Source organism: Microcaecilia unicolor, chromosome 6, assembly GCF_901765095.1.
Source record: "Microcaecilia unicolor chromosome 6, aMicUni1.1, whole genome shotgun sequence".
Classification (NCBI taxonomy): domain Eukaryota; kingdom Metazoa; phylum Chordata; class Amphibia; order Gymnophiona; family Siphonopidae; genus Microcaecilia; species Microcaecilia unicolor.
In genome coordinates this window covers 131815131-131833682 of record NC_044036.1, presented here as the reverse complement: position 1 = coordinate 131833682, position 18552 = coordinate 131815131, and the positions used below count along the sequence as shown (strand labels likewise).

The following is an 18552-nucleotide window of genomic DNA, read 5'->3' as shown; positions in this document are numbered from 1 at the left end:
ATTCTTTCTCCAAGATCTTTCTGTCCCGAAATCTAATCACATGACCAGTTGTATATGCATGGAGGGCTACAGCTGACTTTGTTTTACCCTATTGTTTAGTTTGTGGTGTCGCATGCTCCTGCAGCCTGCTCTATGGTGTTAACTGCACGGGATTTGATAAACTCCTTTTCAAACTCCAGGATCTTGTCTAAGTACAGCAGTCATGCTTTGTGCATCATACAGAGGAGAGAAAGCAACGGTTTGAAGCCGTAGTGCTTAGGATGTGAAGAGGCCTAGATGCTAGTGGTGTGTTCTGTGTGATAAAGCATTTCTACATGTACATTTTTATAAGGAAGGAGGTTGCTCACAGGTGTTTGTTACAGGATTTGAGCAGCTTGTAGTAGCAAGGAAAATAAGAGCAAGGGAAAAGCAGAGACTTGGTGGACTGCTACAGTCTAATCTGAGTTGTTTTCCTTAGGAGAAGAAAAAAGGCAGTGCAAGGACCGGATGTCTGTTGAAGACCTTGTGTCCATCAAGAAGGAGAATGATGCTGCTTGCAGTAGGAGAGAAGAGATGGAACCTTTTGCATTGGGCACAGTTGAGCTTCTTTCATCACCATTGTCTGCCGCTAGGTGAGTACCACAGACGACTGGGTGAAATGTGGTAGTGCTTAGAGCGCTTTGGAGATCTGTAAGATATTGAAAGAAATGTAAAAGAAAAAAACATCCCCAAAGTGGGTACATTTATGATTTTAGGTTTAGTGCATGCCAGGTTTAAGCCTCCTGCCCAGTTCTTGTGTTGTCACTTCCTGATAGGTCCCAAGAGGAGTTGGTGTGCAACCAGAATTCACCCAAAAATCGCTAATTAAAGCACAGTCTCCATGTGGTTCTCTACATATAATTGTAGGATGAACTATGGAAATACTGCTTTAAATAAAGAAGCAGAATATAAGCCATCTGCTTAAGTAAAAATGAACTTAGGTACTCAGAGGTATGTAATATTGTCTTTGCTAGCTTCAAATTCTGTGATTTAAGGTGTGTTAATTCCTATGACACTAGGCTATGCATCTGAAGTCAGCACCCTGCCAGAAATTGGAGTATAACTGTCACAGCATTGCATTTAATGTTTGGAAAGACTGTTGGGCCCAAAATATCAGTCTTCAGTCTGAAGAAGGTATGACACCATGTGATGCCTTCTTTGCTTTGTCTGAAAGCTGATGGTGGAATCAAAAGCACAAGCCACTGTTCTGAACATGTCTGACTGCTATGATTGTTGCTTTTGTCGCATGTGTGCGGGCAGCTGATTTTAGGTTTCGTGTGCCCTCCATTTGCGAGTTGATGGGAAAATTTGTTGCAGGGTCTATGAGAGCAATGGTTCCAACTTTACACCTTGTCTGTTCTGTTGATATTGTTTTAATTCTTAATCCTAGTGTGTGTGTGTGTGTGTCCACACAAAGGGATAGAGTTAGTTGCAACAAACTTTCAGCAATATTGAACTTAAATATCTTACCAAACACCCAACTCCTGTTGTTATTTCTTAAGAAGATTAACCTTTAAGGGCTGCGAGTGTCCATGTTTGCACTGTTTACACTGATGAATGTCAGTCTAAGATTAATCTCCTTGGAAGAGGTTTGCATTCAGTTTTATCCACACGCTGACCAAGCTTGATTACCTTCATACTGCCTCTCAGCAGAATTTCTTTATTATCTAGGCTTATTAGTAATTAGTTCAGTGTCCTGCAGGTTTCTTTTTCAAACCTTTGTTTAGATGCATGTGATACGAGTCATGTGACCCATGTATGAAGCTCCATTGAACAAACATTACAGGTAAATAAAATCACTTTCCATTCTTTCAGACCTTTTCCTTTTTCTTCCTCTGATTTTGTTGGCTTGTTTGTTCTTAGTAATGAAAGCAAATTCCCTCTGGCATTATTTTAACAGTACAAATAATAAAATCCGTGTTGGCATCAGTATCCTTGTTTAATTATAACCACTTGTCTGCCAAGTGGATTTCATTATTGTACTGAATTTTCCCATGTGGCAGCACCTAAGTGTGTGAATGAGATACTGTAGTCTGGCTGAGAGTATGAGTAAGCAGGATGGCAGTATGTGGGAAGAAAAGAGGGGTACATTGCACAAAAAAATTCATATCTTGCCAAGTACTTTACCCAGTTTGGACATTCAGTTCCAGCCCTAGGTCTTCAGGTAATTCAGAATATTCCATCTCTTTGGGAACACTCCCCATCAAGGATATGTCACACATCTTGTTCCAGGAACTTGACTCTTGAGCCTGTAAGCACACAGGAAGAATCAGGTTTTCTGTTTTGCATCTGCTTTATTAAGGCAAACCCATAACTCCTGAATGGAAACCTGTGTGTTACATGGAAAAGTAGGTGGTCTGGTGTATTCTGATAGTGTATTACTGCAAGGTGATTTAGAAAAGTCCAAAATATAAGGCATAAGAAGACAATGAATACAGATGAAGCAAGGAGAGAAATACAATCCAAAAGTTAAAGGAAGCCTGAGAATAATGAATGGATGGGAACTAAAATTAATAAAAAAGGATAAGGTAGTAACAAACAGCCACGAGAACACATGATATGGCGATACAATAATAGCAGGGAGAACCCATGCTGAACTTCACTGTAGTGATTAGAGGATAATTCTGGGAGGGGGGAGGGTCTGTTTTTAGGCACTATGAAGGCACTTTATTTGGAGCTTATTTTAGAAAGGATAGGAAACGCCTATTGACACAGACATGGAGAAAGCCACTGCTTGCCCTGGGATTGGTAGCATGGAATGTTGCTACTGTTTGGGATTCCACATAGAATTTTGCTACTCTTTGGGATTTCTCATGAAATGTTGCTACTCTTTGGGATTCCGCATAGAATGTTGCTACTCTTTGGGATTCCTCATGAAATGTTGCTACTCTTTGGGGATTCCTCATGAAATGTTGCTACTCTTTGGGATTCCTCTTGGAATGTTGCTGGTGTTTGGATTTCTGCCAGGTACTTGTGATCTGAATTGGCCATTGCTGGAAGCAGGATATTGGGCTACATTGACCATTACTCTCTGACCCAGCATGGCTATTCTTATGTTCTTATATTCCTTATGGAATACTAGCCTAGCAGTGCAAATATTTGTATGGAATTTAGACAAGAGCACATACACCTGCCTTAGAGCAGATATAAATGCTCACACTTATATTGAATTTGAATTTATTGTTTCTAACCCGCCCTTATCCAGGGCGGAGTACAAAAATACATACATAAAAACAAATTGACCAAAAGTACAAAAACATAGTAATATACAATCACAATGCTATTTCTGCAAGTTCAAGCAATCTTCATCTATCCTTCAAACAGAATTGCTAACAACACATGTAAATTACAGCATTCCATAAGTTGTGTGTAACTGGGCACTCTATCGTGCGGTGCCCAGACTCCATCCATGGATATGTGCCATTGCATTTAGACACCATAGTACAAAATACCGTGTGGCTGGAGTATTGAAATTTATTTTATATTGTAAACCGTTCTGATTTACCTTTGTAATAAGTGACGGTCTAGTAAATGAATAAACAATAAACAATACATACATAGATGTAGCTATTCTGCTCATTTATGTGCATTCTTGGTGCTTAAATGTTGCTGCAGGTGTTGGGCCTCTAGCAAGCTTTAAGGGTTGGAAGAGCTACAGGTCAGTGTCAGAGTAAATAGGTCTTTGGTTGGTCAAGAAGCTGTGGTCAACCAGATCAATGGCCATGCTCATGACCACAAGGGCCAAGCGAGAGAGAGACTATCCCGATCCAGAAAGTTGGTTGACCAGGGTCAGATTAACCAATAGGTTACAAGATCTGAGACAACATGGTTTTACCAAAGGTAAATTGTGTCAAATGAATCTGATTGAATTCTTTGACTGGGTGACCAGAGACTTAGATTGTGGATGTATTCTAGATGTAATCTACTTAGATTTCAGCAAAGCCTTTGACACAGTTCCTATAGGAAGCTCTTGAATAAACTTGACATGCTGAAGTTAGGACCCAAAGAAGTGAATTGGATTAGGAATTGGTTGTCAGACAGACGCCAGAGAGTGGTGTTTAATGGAATTCACTCGGAGGAAGGAAAGGTAAGTAGTGGAGTGCCTCAAGGATCTGTGCTGGGGTAGATTCTGTTCAGTATATTTGTGAGCAACATTGCCGAAGGGTTAGAAGGTAAAGTTTGCCTTTTTGCGGGTGATACTAAGATCTGTAACAGAGTGGACACCCGGGAGGGAGTGGAAAAGGTGGAAAAGGATCTGAGGAAGCTAGAAGAATGGTCTAAGGTTTGGCAATTAAAATTCAATGCAAAGAAATGCAAAGTGATGCACTTAGGGAATAGAAATCCAAGGGAGACGTATGTGTTAGGCGGTGAGAGTTTGGTATGTGTTGGTGGAGGTGTACAAACATATGCATAGACAGGGAGAGGGATCTTGGGGAGATAGTATCTGAGGATCTGAAGGCGACGAAACAGTGTGACAAGGTGGTTGCTGTAGCCAGAAGAATGCTAGGCTGTATAGAGAGAGGTGTACCCAGCAGAAGAAAAGAGGTGTTGATGCCCCTGTACAAGTCGTTGGTGAGGCCCCACCTGGAGTATTGTGTTCAGTTTTGGAGGCTATATCTTGCTAAAGATGTAAGAAGACTTGAAGCAAACCAGAGGAAGGCGACAAAAATGATATGCGGCTTGCGCCAAAAGACATATGAGAAGAGACTGGAAATCTGAATATGTATACCCTAGAGTAGAGGAGGGACAGGGGACGATATGATACACATGTTTAAATACTTGAAAGGTATTAATATAGAAGCAAATAATTTCCAGAGAAGGGAAAATGGTAAGACTAGAGGACATGAATTGAGGTTGCGGGGTGGTGGACTTAGGAGTAATGTCGGAAAATTCTTTTTCACGGAGAGGGTGGTTGATGCCTGGAATGCCCTCCCGAGGGAGGTGGTGGTGAAAAAAAAAACTGGTGGATTTACAAAAGGTGTGAGATGAATACAGAGAATATCTAATTAGAAAATGAATGGTTTAAAAAAAAAAACAAAGCTTAAAGGATTGCATATGTGTTTGCATGTCAGGTGGTGTTTAGATGGCAACTTTGTCTGTATCTGCTTAAGGCCGGTGCAGGGCTGGCTTGTACGGTCATATAGCAATTCAGTTTAGGATGGGCTGTAGAGAGCTCTGACGGAAACTTCAGTAATTTGGAGCGTGAGGACAGTGCCAGGCAGACCTTTATGGTCTGTGACCCGTAAATGACAAGATGGATTTGGGTTTTGATGGCAACTCCAGTAGTTGGAACATAAAGACAGAGCTGGGTGGACGTCTACGCTCTATATCCTAGAAACAACAAAGAAATACCATGATATAACATCACGTTCTTTGTTGATTTAATCTTGAATTGAGAATGAATATGACTTTTGGGCAGACTAGATGGACCACTCAGGTTTTTATCTGCCCTCACTTACTATGTTACTATTTGCAGCCAGAGATTAATGCTATGTAGAAAGCCTCCAGCAAAATTGAATTCAAATGCCTTACACAGATCTGCAGATTCATGCAGCTGGAAAGGAGCATTTATTGAGTGCCATGTACAGGGCCAAGGTCACTGAAAAGAAGGGGCCTGCTGAGGGAGGTGAGCTGGAATTGAGGGACAAAGAATGGGAGGAGAATCTTGAAGACTGTTTACTTTACTGGAGGATTGGCTGCTGCAGTAGAGCCTGGCATGACAAGAGAGTTGTTTGCCACTTAGGGGACCTCCAGCTCAGTAAAATAAATAAATGAACAGTATCACAGATTTCTCTTCTGTTGGTTCTTCGTAAGTTAGCATACTGGGACCTAAAGTATTCTGACAGCTGCTTAATTGCAGAATGGAGCTTTGATATGCTGTTAATATGACGTGATTGGTTGCATTTTCCTTGCTTCAGCTTTTCTTTAGCCCATGCCACATTTAAATGTAAGTGCAGTAGTAAAAACCCACTTGATCCTTTTTTGTGGCTACGGATGAACTGAAGTGGAAAGTGCCTAAATCATCTATTTCCAAGCACAAAATTGAAAATAAAAAACAAAACAAAAAAGAAAAGAAAGCAAAAGAAAAAAAAAACCACATTTGGGTAGAGAGTACACCTTTTGTAAGGCTAAAGGATGTTTAAATATGGCTAAAATTAGTTATTTTCAAATCAAAGGGGGGGGGGGGTTGTGGGTGCAGAGTCCACATGAAGCTATTGGGGGGGAGGGGTGGCTTAATGTGCTAAGGGCTGAGAATCAGTGTGTGAAAAGAGCTTTAAATCTGTTGTTTTCCTTGCAGTAAGTAAGATTAGCAGTGCCGGATATATAACTATAGAAACCTATACGGCTTCCTCTCCTCTGGCGGCAGTGAGCCATTTGGCATTTGCTTCTCTCTCTTGCAGGAGGGAGCAGGATAGAGGTAAATACCGTTGTACAATTCCAGCACTTCACTGCTTTGTTAGGCCAACGTGGAGAAGGGAGATGGCCTCATTTGTCACCCAGACCTTTCTGTTTTCAAAGGAGGGGTAAGAGTTGGGGGGAGGAGAGGAATCTGTCAGAACCACTCTGCTTTAGTGTCTGCTTCTACTTCTGGCATTTACAAATGCAAAGCTAAATATATATGTTTTGTAGAATTGTTGATTAGTGGTGAGGAATGAAATACGTAGAGCTTAAACTAGTCAATATAAGGCTCATCTGTTCATTTCTTAGATGGTTGGACTGTGTACAAATGGATGCAGTCAGACCCATCACTAGACTGGAGGTGGAGGAACGTTCATTAATGTGAGACCTTCATGCACTGCATGAGTGCGACTGCCTTGATTTGCAGCTGAGATCTTTTTATTAATGGCTAAAATTAGAATTTTATATATAAAGCATTACCACCTAAGTAACCTGCTCTTGATGCTGTCAAACAGTGGCCATCCTATGACTGTCGTCTTGTGAAAGTGTCGTCATCCGTTCTGTACTAGTGATCCTTTATGACTGGAGGCATTTGTTGTAATTTGTTGTACAAGGTTCTCTCATATTTTCACTTCAAATTGTATGGAATCTCACCTGGGTAGATCTGTCCCTCAGTGCAGTAATGTAAATATATTTCTTTTTAACAAACATCTCTCCAAAATTTGACCTTGGTCAGAGTTAACCCTCTGTTGTCTCAGGTTAAGATTGTGAGCTCTCCAGGGATAGGAAAATGCCTAAAGCAGCTGAATATAATTCTCCCTGAGCTACTACTGAAAAAAGCATGACCCAAAATCCAGATAAACAAACAAAAAAATGGTGGTACATCAGCTTCATTTTGTGCTCTTTGTGTCACATTAAATACGGTTGGCTCCTTTGAGTCAGAATGAGAGGAATTTTAGGGCTTGTTTTGATCGTTTTTTTCCATGGTTTTGTTTTAGATGTTTAACTAGTGCTTGTCTGTTTTCTCTAAATGTTTATTCATTGGTTGCTGTGGGCAGCAGGAGTCTGGGCGATGGCACTGCCTCACATCTGTGCATTCAGTGAATTATTTCATATAAATTGCAACAGTACATTTTGTTAGCTTAGTTAACAGTGAAGAAACAGAGATTTCAATTCTACAAAACCAGGACCCCAGGGGTGCAGTGATGACCACTTTAGTTTATGGTGGAACAAACTATTCACTTGATGCTGGGAAAAGATTTATATGACTACATTATAGACTGTGGGCTCGATATTCAGCTGCCCCCAATCAGTGTTTTGCTGACTGTCGCTGGTGTTAAACCCCAAAATTCAATGTCTGACCATGTCTGGGCTCCAGCATTAAACTTCTGGGTATAGAGATCCAGTTAAAACATAGCCAGGTAAGTATGATATTTGGCACTTAACTGGCAATGAAGAACTGCACAAACCTATTTATGCAGTTATCTTAGCCAATTACGTACCGACTAACCCCCAGATTGCCCCAAAATAGCCGGTTTTGGCTTAGTGCTGCTGAAAATGCCTGGTTAGCCCCCGACAGGCAATTTAAATAGGAAGGATCCTTGCCTGGCTCTTTAAATTGTTTTGAATATCAGGCCCTATAGTCTTGTGTTATTGTTAACAGACTTGTATTTTTGGTGAAATAGTGACTGGCAGTGTGTGTGGTAGTGAGATTGTGTAACACTTGTTCCTGTTGCAGCATCTTTCCCAGAACTGCTGCTGGCACTGTCTTCTCGGAAGTGCTGTCTATACTAGATGCCAGTTGTTTCATTCATTTTTTCCAACAGGTTAATAATGCCATGTCCCTGTTTGTTCCTAGTGGAGTCTCTGATGAATTGTTTTGTCTGATTTGAGTAGCCTGACTGGGAGCAGAAGGCTGAGAACCAGGGAAGTCAGGATTCAAATTGCACTTCCCTGCTGCCACTGTATGTGACATTGGGATGTCCCTTCATCCTCTGTTGCCTAAGGTGGAACTGAGATTGTAAATCTTCTTGGGAGAATGTGGTGAAGGCGGTTAGCTTGGCAGAGTTTAAAAAGGGGTTAGACGGTTTCCTAAAGGACAAGTCCATAAATCACTACTAAATGGACTTGGGAAAAATCCACAATTCCAGGAATAACATGTATAGAATGTTTGTACGTTTGGGAAACTTACCAGGTGCCCTTGGTCTGGATTGGCCACTGTCGTGGACAGGATGCTGGGCTCGATGGACCCTTGGTCTTTTCCAATGTGTGGCATTACTTATGTACTTATGGGCAGGGACATAGCTTGTGTAACTTCTACTGAAGCAGCCAAATTGTCAAGTATTGCAAATGGCGTCACTTGCAGTGGATCTGACTGGCCTGTGCACTCTGTAAGTTGATGTAAGTTGAGACAGCATTGATCTTAGATTGATTACATCTATGGGGCAATTTTTAAATTCTATAAACGAAGAAAAACTTATTTTATCAATCTCTTTGTTAAATGTGTAAATTCCTATGAAAGAGCTTTTCTCCATCTCTCATACGTTAACAGGATATCCCACTACTGATGGTTCCACTCTAAGATCTCTTCTTTACAGTCTTCATTGCCTTCACGAAATACTGAAACCTCATTTCCAGAACTTTTCAGCACCAGACTTGTAATATGGTTTCCAGGCGAGCCATTTGTGGAGATATTTCATCTCCCAGTGTCACCGATGATCCTTGTGAGATCATCCCTGATGATTCAGTTTCTGTTTCAGGTGTCTCCTTATGGTCTTCTTTCCAGTTTCAAACTCTGTCTTCCTTTTCTAGAATTCTGTATTCAATGATGATTATGGCTTGCCCATTAGATCCCATTTTATCATCGTGGATTAAACTCCCTGTTTATGGTTTACTTCCTATTGCATTGTCCTTGATAAATCATAGTCTCTCTACTGTATTTGTACCACACCGTTGGAAATCTGCAACTGTCCAGTCCTGAAAAGACCCTCACGGGACCCTACAGTTCCTGCTAATTATCAATCTATGTCAAATCTTTGTCTTCTATCAAAGATAACTGAAACGTGGTCTATACACAATGCTCACTGTACATGTAAAAAGATACTCGTTCTTCATCACTGTCAGCCGGGTTTTTGTTGCAAATAATTTTAGCCTCAGTTTTGAGTGAAAGCCATTCAAAGTTAGACAGTGATCAGATAGCCTTTGCAGCCTTTCTTGATCTTTTGGCTGCATTTGATCTTATAGATCATTCCCTCCTGTTATCTAGGCTTTCAAGTCTAAGGATATCTGGTTTAGCTGTTGGTTTGTGTGTGTGTGTGGTTTTTTTTTTTTAACAGAACGTTCAATTGCATCTCATCCACAGCTGCTTCATTGTGGCATACCTCAAGAATCAATTCTGTGGTGATAACACAAAGGAATGGAATAATTACTCAGCAAAAGCCATGAGCACAGTAATGTCTAGGGTGTGCTGTTCTAGTCCCTGTGGATTTGGGATGAAATGACTGGACTTTGTAAGCTCCGACACAGATAATCTGTTTTATTGTAGACTAGTAAAAAAGGCCCATTTCTGACACAAATGAAACGGGCGCTAGCAAGGTTTTCCTCGAAGTGTGTATGTTTGAGAGAGTGTATGTGAGAGTGACTGTGTGTGAGAGAGAGAGTGTGTCTGTGTGTGAGAGAGTGTGTGTGTGAGAATGAGAGTGTGCAAGTGCGTATGTGAGAGACAGTGTGAGAGAGAGAGTGTGTTTCACACAGAAACAGTGTGTGCGAGAGAGAGAGAGTGTGTGTGAGACACAGACTCTCTGAGAGACTGAGTGTATGAGACCAAGAGAGTGTGTGAGCGACTGTGTGACACATAGAGTGAATGTGGTACAGTGTGAGACATAGAGTGTGTGAGAGAGAGAAAGACATTGACTGTGAGAGAGAGAGAGAGAGTGTGTGAGAGAGAGAGTGTGTGTGACAGAGATACTACTACTACTACTACTTAACATTTCTAAAGCGCTACTAGGGTTACGCAGCGCTGTACAATTTAACATAGAAGGACAGTCCCTGCTCAAAGAGCTTACAATCTAAAGGACACGTGAACAGTAAGTCTGATAGGGGCGGTCAAATTGGGGCAGTCTGGATTTCCTGAAAGAGTTAGGTGCCGAACGCAGCATTGAAGAGGTGGGCTTTAAGCAAAGACTTGAAGATGGGCAGGGAGGGGGCTTGGCGTAGGGGCTCGGGAAGGTTGTTCCAAGCATAGGGTGAGGCGAGGCAGAATGAGCGGAGCCTGGAGTTGGGGTGGTAGAGAAGGGTAATGAGAGGAGGGATTTGTCCTGTGAACGGAGGTTTCGGGCGGGAACGTAAGGGGAGATGAGGGTAGAGAGGTAGTGAGGGGCAGCAGACTGCCTCCCCCCCTCTCTGGTATCAGGCCCCCCCTCCCTCCCTCACTCTGGTGTCAGGCCCCCCTCTCTCTCTCTGGTATCTGAGCGTTACTGTGCAGGACGCTGAGCTCTGGCTGTGCTTCAAGGAACTGACCAATCCTATTTAATAGAATGCACCTCCAACATTCTGAAGCCGAGAAACCTCGTGTGGTTGGTCACTTCTGCTTGTGAAGAACCCGGATGTACATGATGTCAATTCAGGAGATGGATACAGAGAGTAGGAATGCCTCAGCCATGCAGTCAGCTTCAGAACGTTGGAGGTGCGTTTTATTATATAGGATAGCAATCAGTACAAAAATAAAGTTAATGTACAAAAATATACTTCTCTGGCAACAAATAAATCACTAAACAGATCTGATCTGATAAAAGCACTAATAATTCCTGAGTTAAAATGTTTTTCCTTAGAGAAACCGATACAGTACGTATCAGCACAAGTGAAAATACAATCCTGACTCTTGCCTGTCAGTACTAACTTACAAAAAGAGATTTTGTAGATAACCCAAACCATAGAAGTGTTTTTCAAAACTCACCCTCAGCTCTAGGCAATTTGTTTAACAGCAAGCCAAATTGCCTATGCAAGATGGTACAGAATGCAAGAAAATCTTCTCCTCTCAGCTAGGAAGGTCTGAGTTCATTGGTATATGGGGTCCCAGACCCCATAAACCTCCTCTTCTTGTGACTGCAGTGTTGGATATTGGAGAACACAGTTATCCCTAGAATGCAACAAACATTTGGAGGAAAACATTTTAATTAGGGCTACTGCATATTTGAGTGCTTGTCCATACAGAATCCTATGAATTAAAGTATAGATCTTAAACTGACATTGGGCCTCAACTGGAAGCTAATGCAACCTACATAATAATGGCATTAATCCTAACAGATCTACGTTTCCCATAAATCAAATTTCGCTGCAGTATTTTGCATTGCTTGTAAACACCATATGGTTGTAACCTCTGAATAGATCTTCTATTTTACATGTGGAGGTCCTTTCTTCTTTTTTGTTTGTTGAATCCACCGCCTTGACCTGTCCATCAGATAAGTACAAAATAAGTACCTGAATATATGTAAGCCACTTTGAATGCAGTTGCAAAAACCTCAGAAAGGCGGTATATCAAGTCCCATTTCCATAAGGCGGTATAGCTAATACTAATAAACTATAAACTGTACGGTGCTGGCAGGCCTATGGACCCCCAGCACAGGTTTCCTTTGAAAATTTGGGGCATCTGTTGCTGTGTGTCTAGATTGGTCCTTTCAGAACTTGAACCTTCTTTGCACCAAAGTCCACACTGTGAATGATGCACAGCTCCATCCATACCTTTCCTTCTCCCCCCCCCCCCCCCCCCAATACATAAACATATGGATTCTGTTACCCTCAGAGGGATAGGGTAATTCTCAACCCCTGATTTTTGCTAAGGTAACTACTTAATGTACAAATCTGTTGAAACATTTTCTCCCAATGTGTAGATAATTTTATTTATGGTTCACCAGCTAATATGACTGTTCCTAGGCTTAGTTTTGGAAATGCTTGAAATAGGTGAAATAATTTAAAACTGAAAGTTTCTGTGCAGGAGCTAAGTGTTAATATGTGACTATGAAACTTTCTGTAAATATTGTAAAGAATTCTGTGCTGTACAGGAGTGAGTATTAATACGTGACTGTGAAACTTTCAGTAGTAATTTAAAATGTCTTATGGTGTGCAGGAGTGAGTATTAATATGCAACTTTGAAAGTTCATGAAATACTGTACACAGTGGTAGAAATTTATTTTAGCATTCTGAGCAAGTACACCAACAGGGAAATTAGGCTGCAAGAAGAATATAATTTGTCAGCAGGAGCTCGACAACTGACCCCGTGTTATAATTCAAACTTCATAATTCTCAGTACTCTGGTAGAGTGAACAACTTTGCCAGCCCTTTGGGGAAGGGGGCAGTTAGGTAGATCATTTTTTTATCAAATGGTAACTGAGCAACTCAAGCAAGTTCTGTATTTCAATGTCAAAAACTGTATGGCCTTTAGAATGGAAGCTTTATGAGCTTAAGAAAATAACTTTTCCAAGAACCCGAAAATGTTATTGATTATGTTCAAATATGCTTTTGCTTTCTTTCAGTTGAACAAGTTAGTCTGATACAATAATAATAAGCTTTGGATTTTAAGCCTGTATTTTCCCAGATAAGGCTAGAGCTGTATATGGATGAAGATGAAGAGAATGATCTCAGTTATGATTTTTTTTAATAATTACTGTGAGAATGTTATGACTGTAGTTTGAGTAATAGTGTTAGAGGTACAATTAAATTCAGGAGTGAATAGTTCCTTCCCAAAAGAGCTTACATTTTAATTGATAGGTGAGGCAAAAGGAGATAAATCAATTTTCCAAAGGTCGTCAGAAGCGTCGGGAGTTAGTGGGATCCTGAACGCTGGTTCTCAGCTCATTCCTCTAACTGCTTTGTAAGTTGTACAACATCTTCAGAGGGATTTTCTCTGAGGAGTTACTGAAATGTTAATAAATGTGAGTTTACAGGCTGATCTGAAGGTGTGAAAATCTACAACTGAGCTGTTACATCTTTTTTTTTTCACCTATCAGGTTACTCCTCTTCTTTTTGGACTTTATTCATAGCTACCTGAGGTTCCCCCCCTCCCTATTTTTATCTCTCTATCCCCATCCAAACTCAGGCCAATCGCCATATTAACAGCCCTTGCCAAGGAGTCATGGTGGTACATTTGAGTTGTCCCTCCCCTTAGAAGCTGTTTCTGCTGCCTCTGCTGTGCCCACAGCCCCAGTCAGCCCAGGGAGCAGACGATCTGAGCTGGAAGTTAAACTGGCACTGAGCAGGCACAACACTCACACTTCCATCTTTAAAGATGCTTTTTTTTTTGCCATTAGAAACCCAGTCATACTCCCAAAGCTTTAAGCTAATAACTAGTTAAATAAAATAAATTGAGAAAGAAAGGCAGAATAGGCATATAATTAGGAAAGGGCAGTGTGAAGCCAAACGAGAAAGAAAATTATATCGAATAAGATATGGTCCAGTTGATGTAGAAAAACTGAGAGGCTCTTGCAATGTGTTCCTTCTCTAATCTTATGAATCTGCAGTCAGCTACCACAGGTTATGGAGTACAACTAGAGTAGTATTTAGAGTAGTTCTGTCAGTTATTAAAGCAAACAAACATTTTCTTTTTACATATGGGATTAAATGGAATCTGATGGAAAGTTTTTAATAACTTCTGTGTAACTACCTAACTACTCCCAAAGCTTCATGGGGTCCAGTCTGTGTATGAGATTTAGCCGGGTCACTATTGCACATTCCCTAGTAGAAGTCAGTAGTTTTTGCATGCTGCTTAAATAAGTAAGATAAAATATGGACATCTCGGTAATCATAAGTGTGTGTAGAATGGAAACCTCACACTCGATGCTCACGTGAAGAACACAACGAAAAAGATATTCCACTCCATGTGGAAACTCAAAAGAGTAAAACCTTTCTTCCCGAGATACATATTCCGTACCCTAGTACAGTCAATGGTAATAAGTCACCTGGACTACTGCAACTCACTACACTGGCTGCAAAGAACAGACTATCAAAAAAACTCCAAACAGCCCAGAATACCGCCGCAAGACTCATATTTGGAAAAACCAAATACGAAAGTGCAAAACCCCGAAGAGAGAAACTTCACTGGCTCCCACTCAAGGAATGCATTGTGTTCAAGATCTGCACGATTGTACACAAAATCATTCACGCAGATGCCCCAATCTACATGCTAAAACTCGTGGACTTGCCTCCCAGGAACGCCATAAGATCATCCTGCAAATTTCTCAATCTGCACTTCCCCAGCTGTAAAGGACTAAAATACAAGCTGATACACGCCACCACCTTCTCTTACATGAGCATGCAGCTGTGGAATGCATTACCTACAGCCCTGAAAGCTATTGACGAAATAACCAACTTCCGTAAATCTTTGAAGACACACCTCTTCAACAAGGCCTACAAAGAGAACCCATAGCCTCACAAAACTACCTCACCAATCCTTCCAATTATTAAAGTCCACCTTCCATACTATCCTGCCTAACACCTTCCTTTTCTCTTCCCTTACTTAATCTCTATACAATACTAAGTGTATCTGATATCATGGAATGACTGTGTCATAACAAACTCTGTAAGCCACATTGAGCCTGCAAATAGGTGGGAAAATGTGGGATACAAATGCAATAAATAAATAAAATGAAGCACATAACCGTTTGATTTCATCTTCTAAACACTGCTTTGACCCTACCCTTTGGAAAGATCACTGGCCCCGTGGGACCGCAGCTGCACAGAATAATTACCCTTGTGCATGGCAAGCTGTGCCTTTCCTCTTCAGTGGTTTCTACGTATAGTGAATTTTAATATCATTCACCTTACACGTTCATGACCATACGTGTAGCAGTTCTGTTAAGGATAGTTATTTCTTTCTGTTCATGTGATAGCTCAGCTTTAAAGAGTCTCTCTGGACAGTCTTCTGTTTGAATACCAGGTCACATCCTCTAACTGTAATATTTTCCCCACAGCCTTAATTACTAGGTTGAAATGGCTTGTGAAACTTGAGCAACAGTACCCCTGCTGTATAATGTGAGCCAATCTTCAGTAAGATATTAAGAAAATCATTTTTAGTGGGTAGACTGAGCTGATGTATGTAACTAGAAAATTAAGAGTACTTCAGTGTTAATTTGTGTTAAGTGTACTGAAAAGTGTAGTAGAATGTTTTAGTGTAAGTCTTATAAGAACATAAAAATAGCCATACTGGGTCAGAGCAATGGTCCATCTAGCCCAGTATCCTGCTTCCAACAGCGGACACTCCTGGTTAGAAGTACCTGGCAAAAACCCAGTTAATAACAACATTCCATGCTACCATTCCTGGGGCAAGCAGTGGCTTTCCCCATGTTCATCTCAGTAACAGACTATGGACTTTCCCTCCAGGAACTTATCTAGACCTTTTTTTAAACCTAGATACGCTGACTGCTGTCACCACATCCTCTGGCAGCTAGTTCCAGAGGATGTGAGCTGCTGAAACCCCAGCTGATGCAAAATACTACCCATATTTTCAGAGAGAACAGGTTGGGGGGAGGGCAGGGAAAGGCTCCCAGGGGATAAAGAGGCGCCAGACAAAGAGGAAGTACTCACAGTTAGTAATGGTTGAAAACCCATGGCCTGCCGAAGATAGAAATCCATTTGCTCCTGAACAGTGGCAGGCTGCGAAGTCTTTCTCCTGATGCTTTTTCATTTCCCCATAGAAGAGCGAGGAAACTTGCTCCAAAGGAGCAGGAATTCCAACTTGTAATGTTAGGGGCCTCTCAACCAGCAATGGTGACCCAGAGCATCTTCTGGACTGCCTGCTGGAAGCAGAATCTGCTAGATCTCACCACCGCAGCGGCAGGAACGCCAACTTGTAGTGCTGGGGGCCTCATCCAGCAAGGATGACCTGAGGCGTCTTTTGGATTGCTTGCTGCTAACTAGCAACATTGTGGGTTTCTTTTTACAAAGGTGCGTTACCGACTAGCGGCGCGCTAAATGTGAAGAAGCTCTATTCCCATTGGGCTTCTTCGCATTCAGTGCACCACTAATGGTAGCACAGTTTGTACAAGAAGCCCAAAATGTTGCTAGTTAGCAATGTTGTTGGATTATTGGTGTAATCATGTATTTATAATAAGCTGATGCAATACACCACACCCTTGTCATAACTTGCACCATTATAACATGAATTCGGTAGGGAATATGGCTCCCAGAAGTTTTGTACCTTTTGCTATATTATAATTTGTAAGCCTAGTTTAAAATACATGGCTGATATGCAGTTCCAGCTCACATGGTGGTTGCGCCCATCCTGCTCACATGGATAACATACGGTTCCAGCTCATAGCTGTTGAAAATGGCAAGCGGTGCATTGAAGCAAAAATCATATACATTGAAAGAGAAACTAAGAGCAGTACAGTGCATTGATAATGGTGAAACACAAGCAAACACCTTCAGGACACATTGATATTGCAGAATCAACTTTGCACGGTTGGTTGAAAGATTGACCAAAGCCCACGGATTATTTACACAAAATCAACGAAGAATGCGGTCTCAAATGAAAACGTGCACAGCTAGCACACAATATGGGTTTGGATTCTGTACTGTTCTTGCGGTTTGTGCAGCAACTACAAAAAGGCATTCCAATCTCTCGGCGCATGATATGCATTCAAGCGGAGAATTTCGACCGTGACCTGAATGGCAAATCCATTCAATTCAAAGCGAGCGATGGTTGACTAGGAGATGGCAGTGAAGGCAAGGGATATCTCAAGTAGCAAGTGTAAGCCAAAAAAGATCCTCAGATGAGCAAGCTGCTTGATCCTACCCACAGGAACTGAAAGAAATTATCGAGGCTGGAAGTTGCACAGAAGGACAGGTCTAAATTGCTGATGAGACCGGAATATTCTATAAAGTATTGCCAGATAAAACAAGATAGATGCTGAAATTATTGAGTCAGTAAATTCATGTCATCTTGTGGACAACGTTTCAGATGAAAATGAGGCACTAGAGTTACCTAAAGAAGTTGGTGGTTTTGTTCCAACTTGGTCTGAAGTAGTACATGCTCTAGAAATTGCTCTAAAATGGATTGAAACTTAGCATTTAGAACCTTTCAGTTATATAGCTTAGAAGCATTCTATAATTTGCTAAGTGTCAATCATATGCCTTGAAGACCCAGTTGCAAATTACAGACTTTTTCATTAGGTGAACATGTACTGAATTTACATTCTACAGTAATTTGATTGTATTCAGAAGGTTCTTATTTGCTCTAGTACAGAGGTTAATACTAAACCCCACCATCATGCATTGTTTGATTTTATAGTCATGTAAAGGATTTTATTTGACCTGTATTGCCATTGTAAATTTGATTTGCATTCATAAAAATGATTTAAAAATTTAAATTGTCTTTTTCATCAGGTATTGGCAAGCTAATAGATGTTCGCCTAGGCCTTTCTTTATAACGCAGCCTTTGTTATTAGGCAGTACTAGTTCTGACTCCGAAGCTCTGTGTTATACTAAGGGAGTGATGTAGTAATAATGCTGCTCTGGCCGTCTTGTTGGGCAGACTACCTAGACTTTGCAGGTCTTTTATCTGCTCTCATTTGCTATGTTGCTTTGTATGTACGTTCTGTGCATGAAAACAGTACTGGTGTGTTATGCTGATATCCATTATTTGAGGAACATTGTCCCCAGAAAGTGGCCGTGAATGAATATTACATCTTCTGTAAAAAGGTTCCTAGCATAATCACAGAAAAGTCTCAACTGAGTAAATCAGTATGCTTAATAATGGCTTCCTTAGTAGAGGAAGCTATTCAGCAATATGTGTGGAGGTGCAGGGGAATGCTGAGAACTACTGAGTTAAAGGGGCTGAATTATAAAACTCTCTTCCAGAATATTTGAGAGGGAGAACAAATTATGTGATGTTTTGTTATCGTTTAAAAATATGGCTTTTTACAAAGTATTTGACTATGTAATGAGATTGTTAAGGGTGAAAGTTGAGGTTTATTATTAGTGTCTAGGACATATTTTAAATTTTGTATGTTTAAATTTTTTGAAATATTGTATTTTTTAATTCACCCTGAGCTGATGATTGGGCAGAATGTAAGTGTACTAAACTACTGCAATCCACCCAATATGGACACCTGCACTCAATTTATTCTTACAATAGATCTGTTT

At 40.9% G+C, this 18552-nt stretch overlaps 1 protein-coding gene across 5 annotated transcripts in view; it reads left to right on the top strand.

The window, feature by feature from the left end:
- RAD18 (RAD18 E3 ubiquitin protein ligase) overlaps positions 1-18552 on the top strand; it is a 185732-nt gene that overhangs the window by 107217 nt on the left and 59963 nt on the right. For all 5 annotated transcript variants that reach the window (XM_030207274.1, XM_030207273.1, XM_030207275.1 and 2 more), the window contains exon 11: positions 458-611. In XM_030207274.1, coding sequence (XP_030063134.1) covers positions 458-611 — 154 coding nt within the window. The remainder of the gene's footprint in view (positions 1-457; positions 612-18552) is intronic.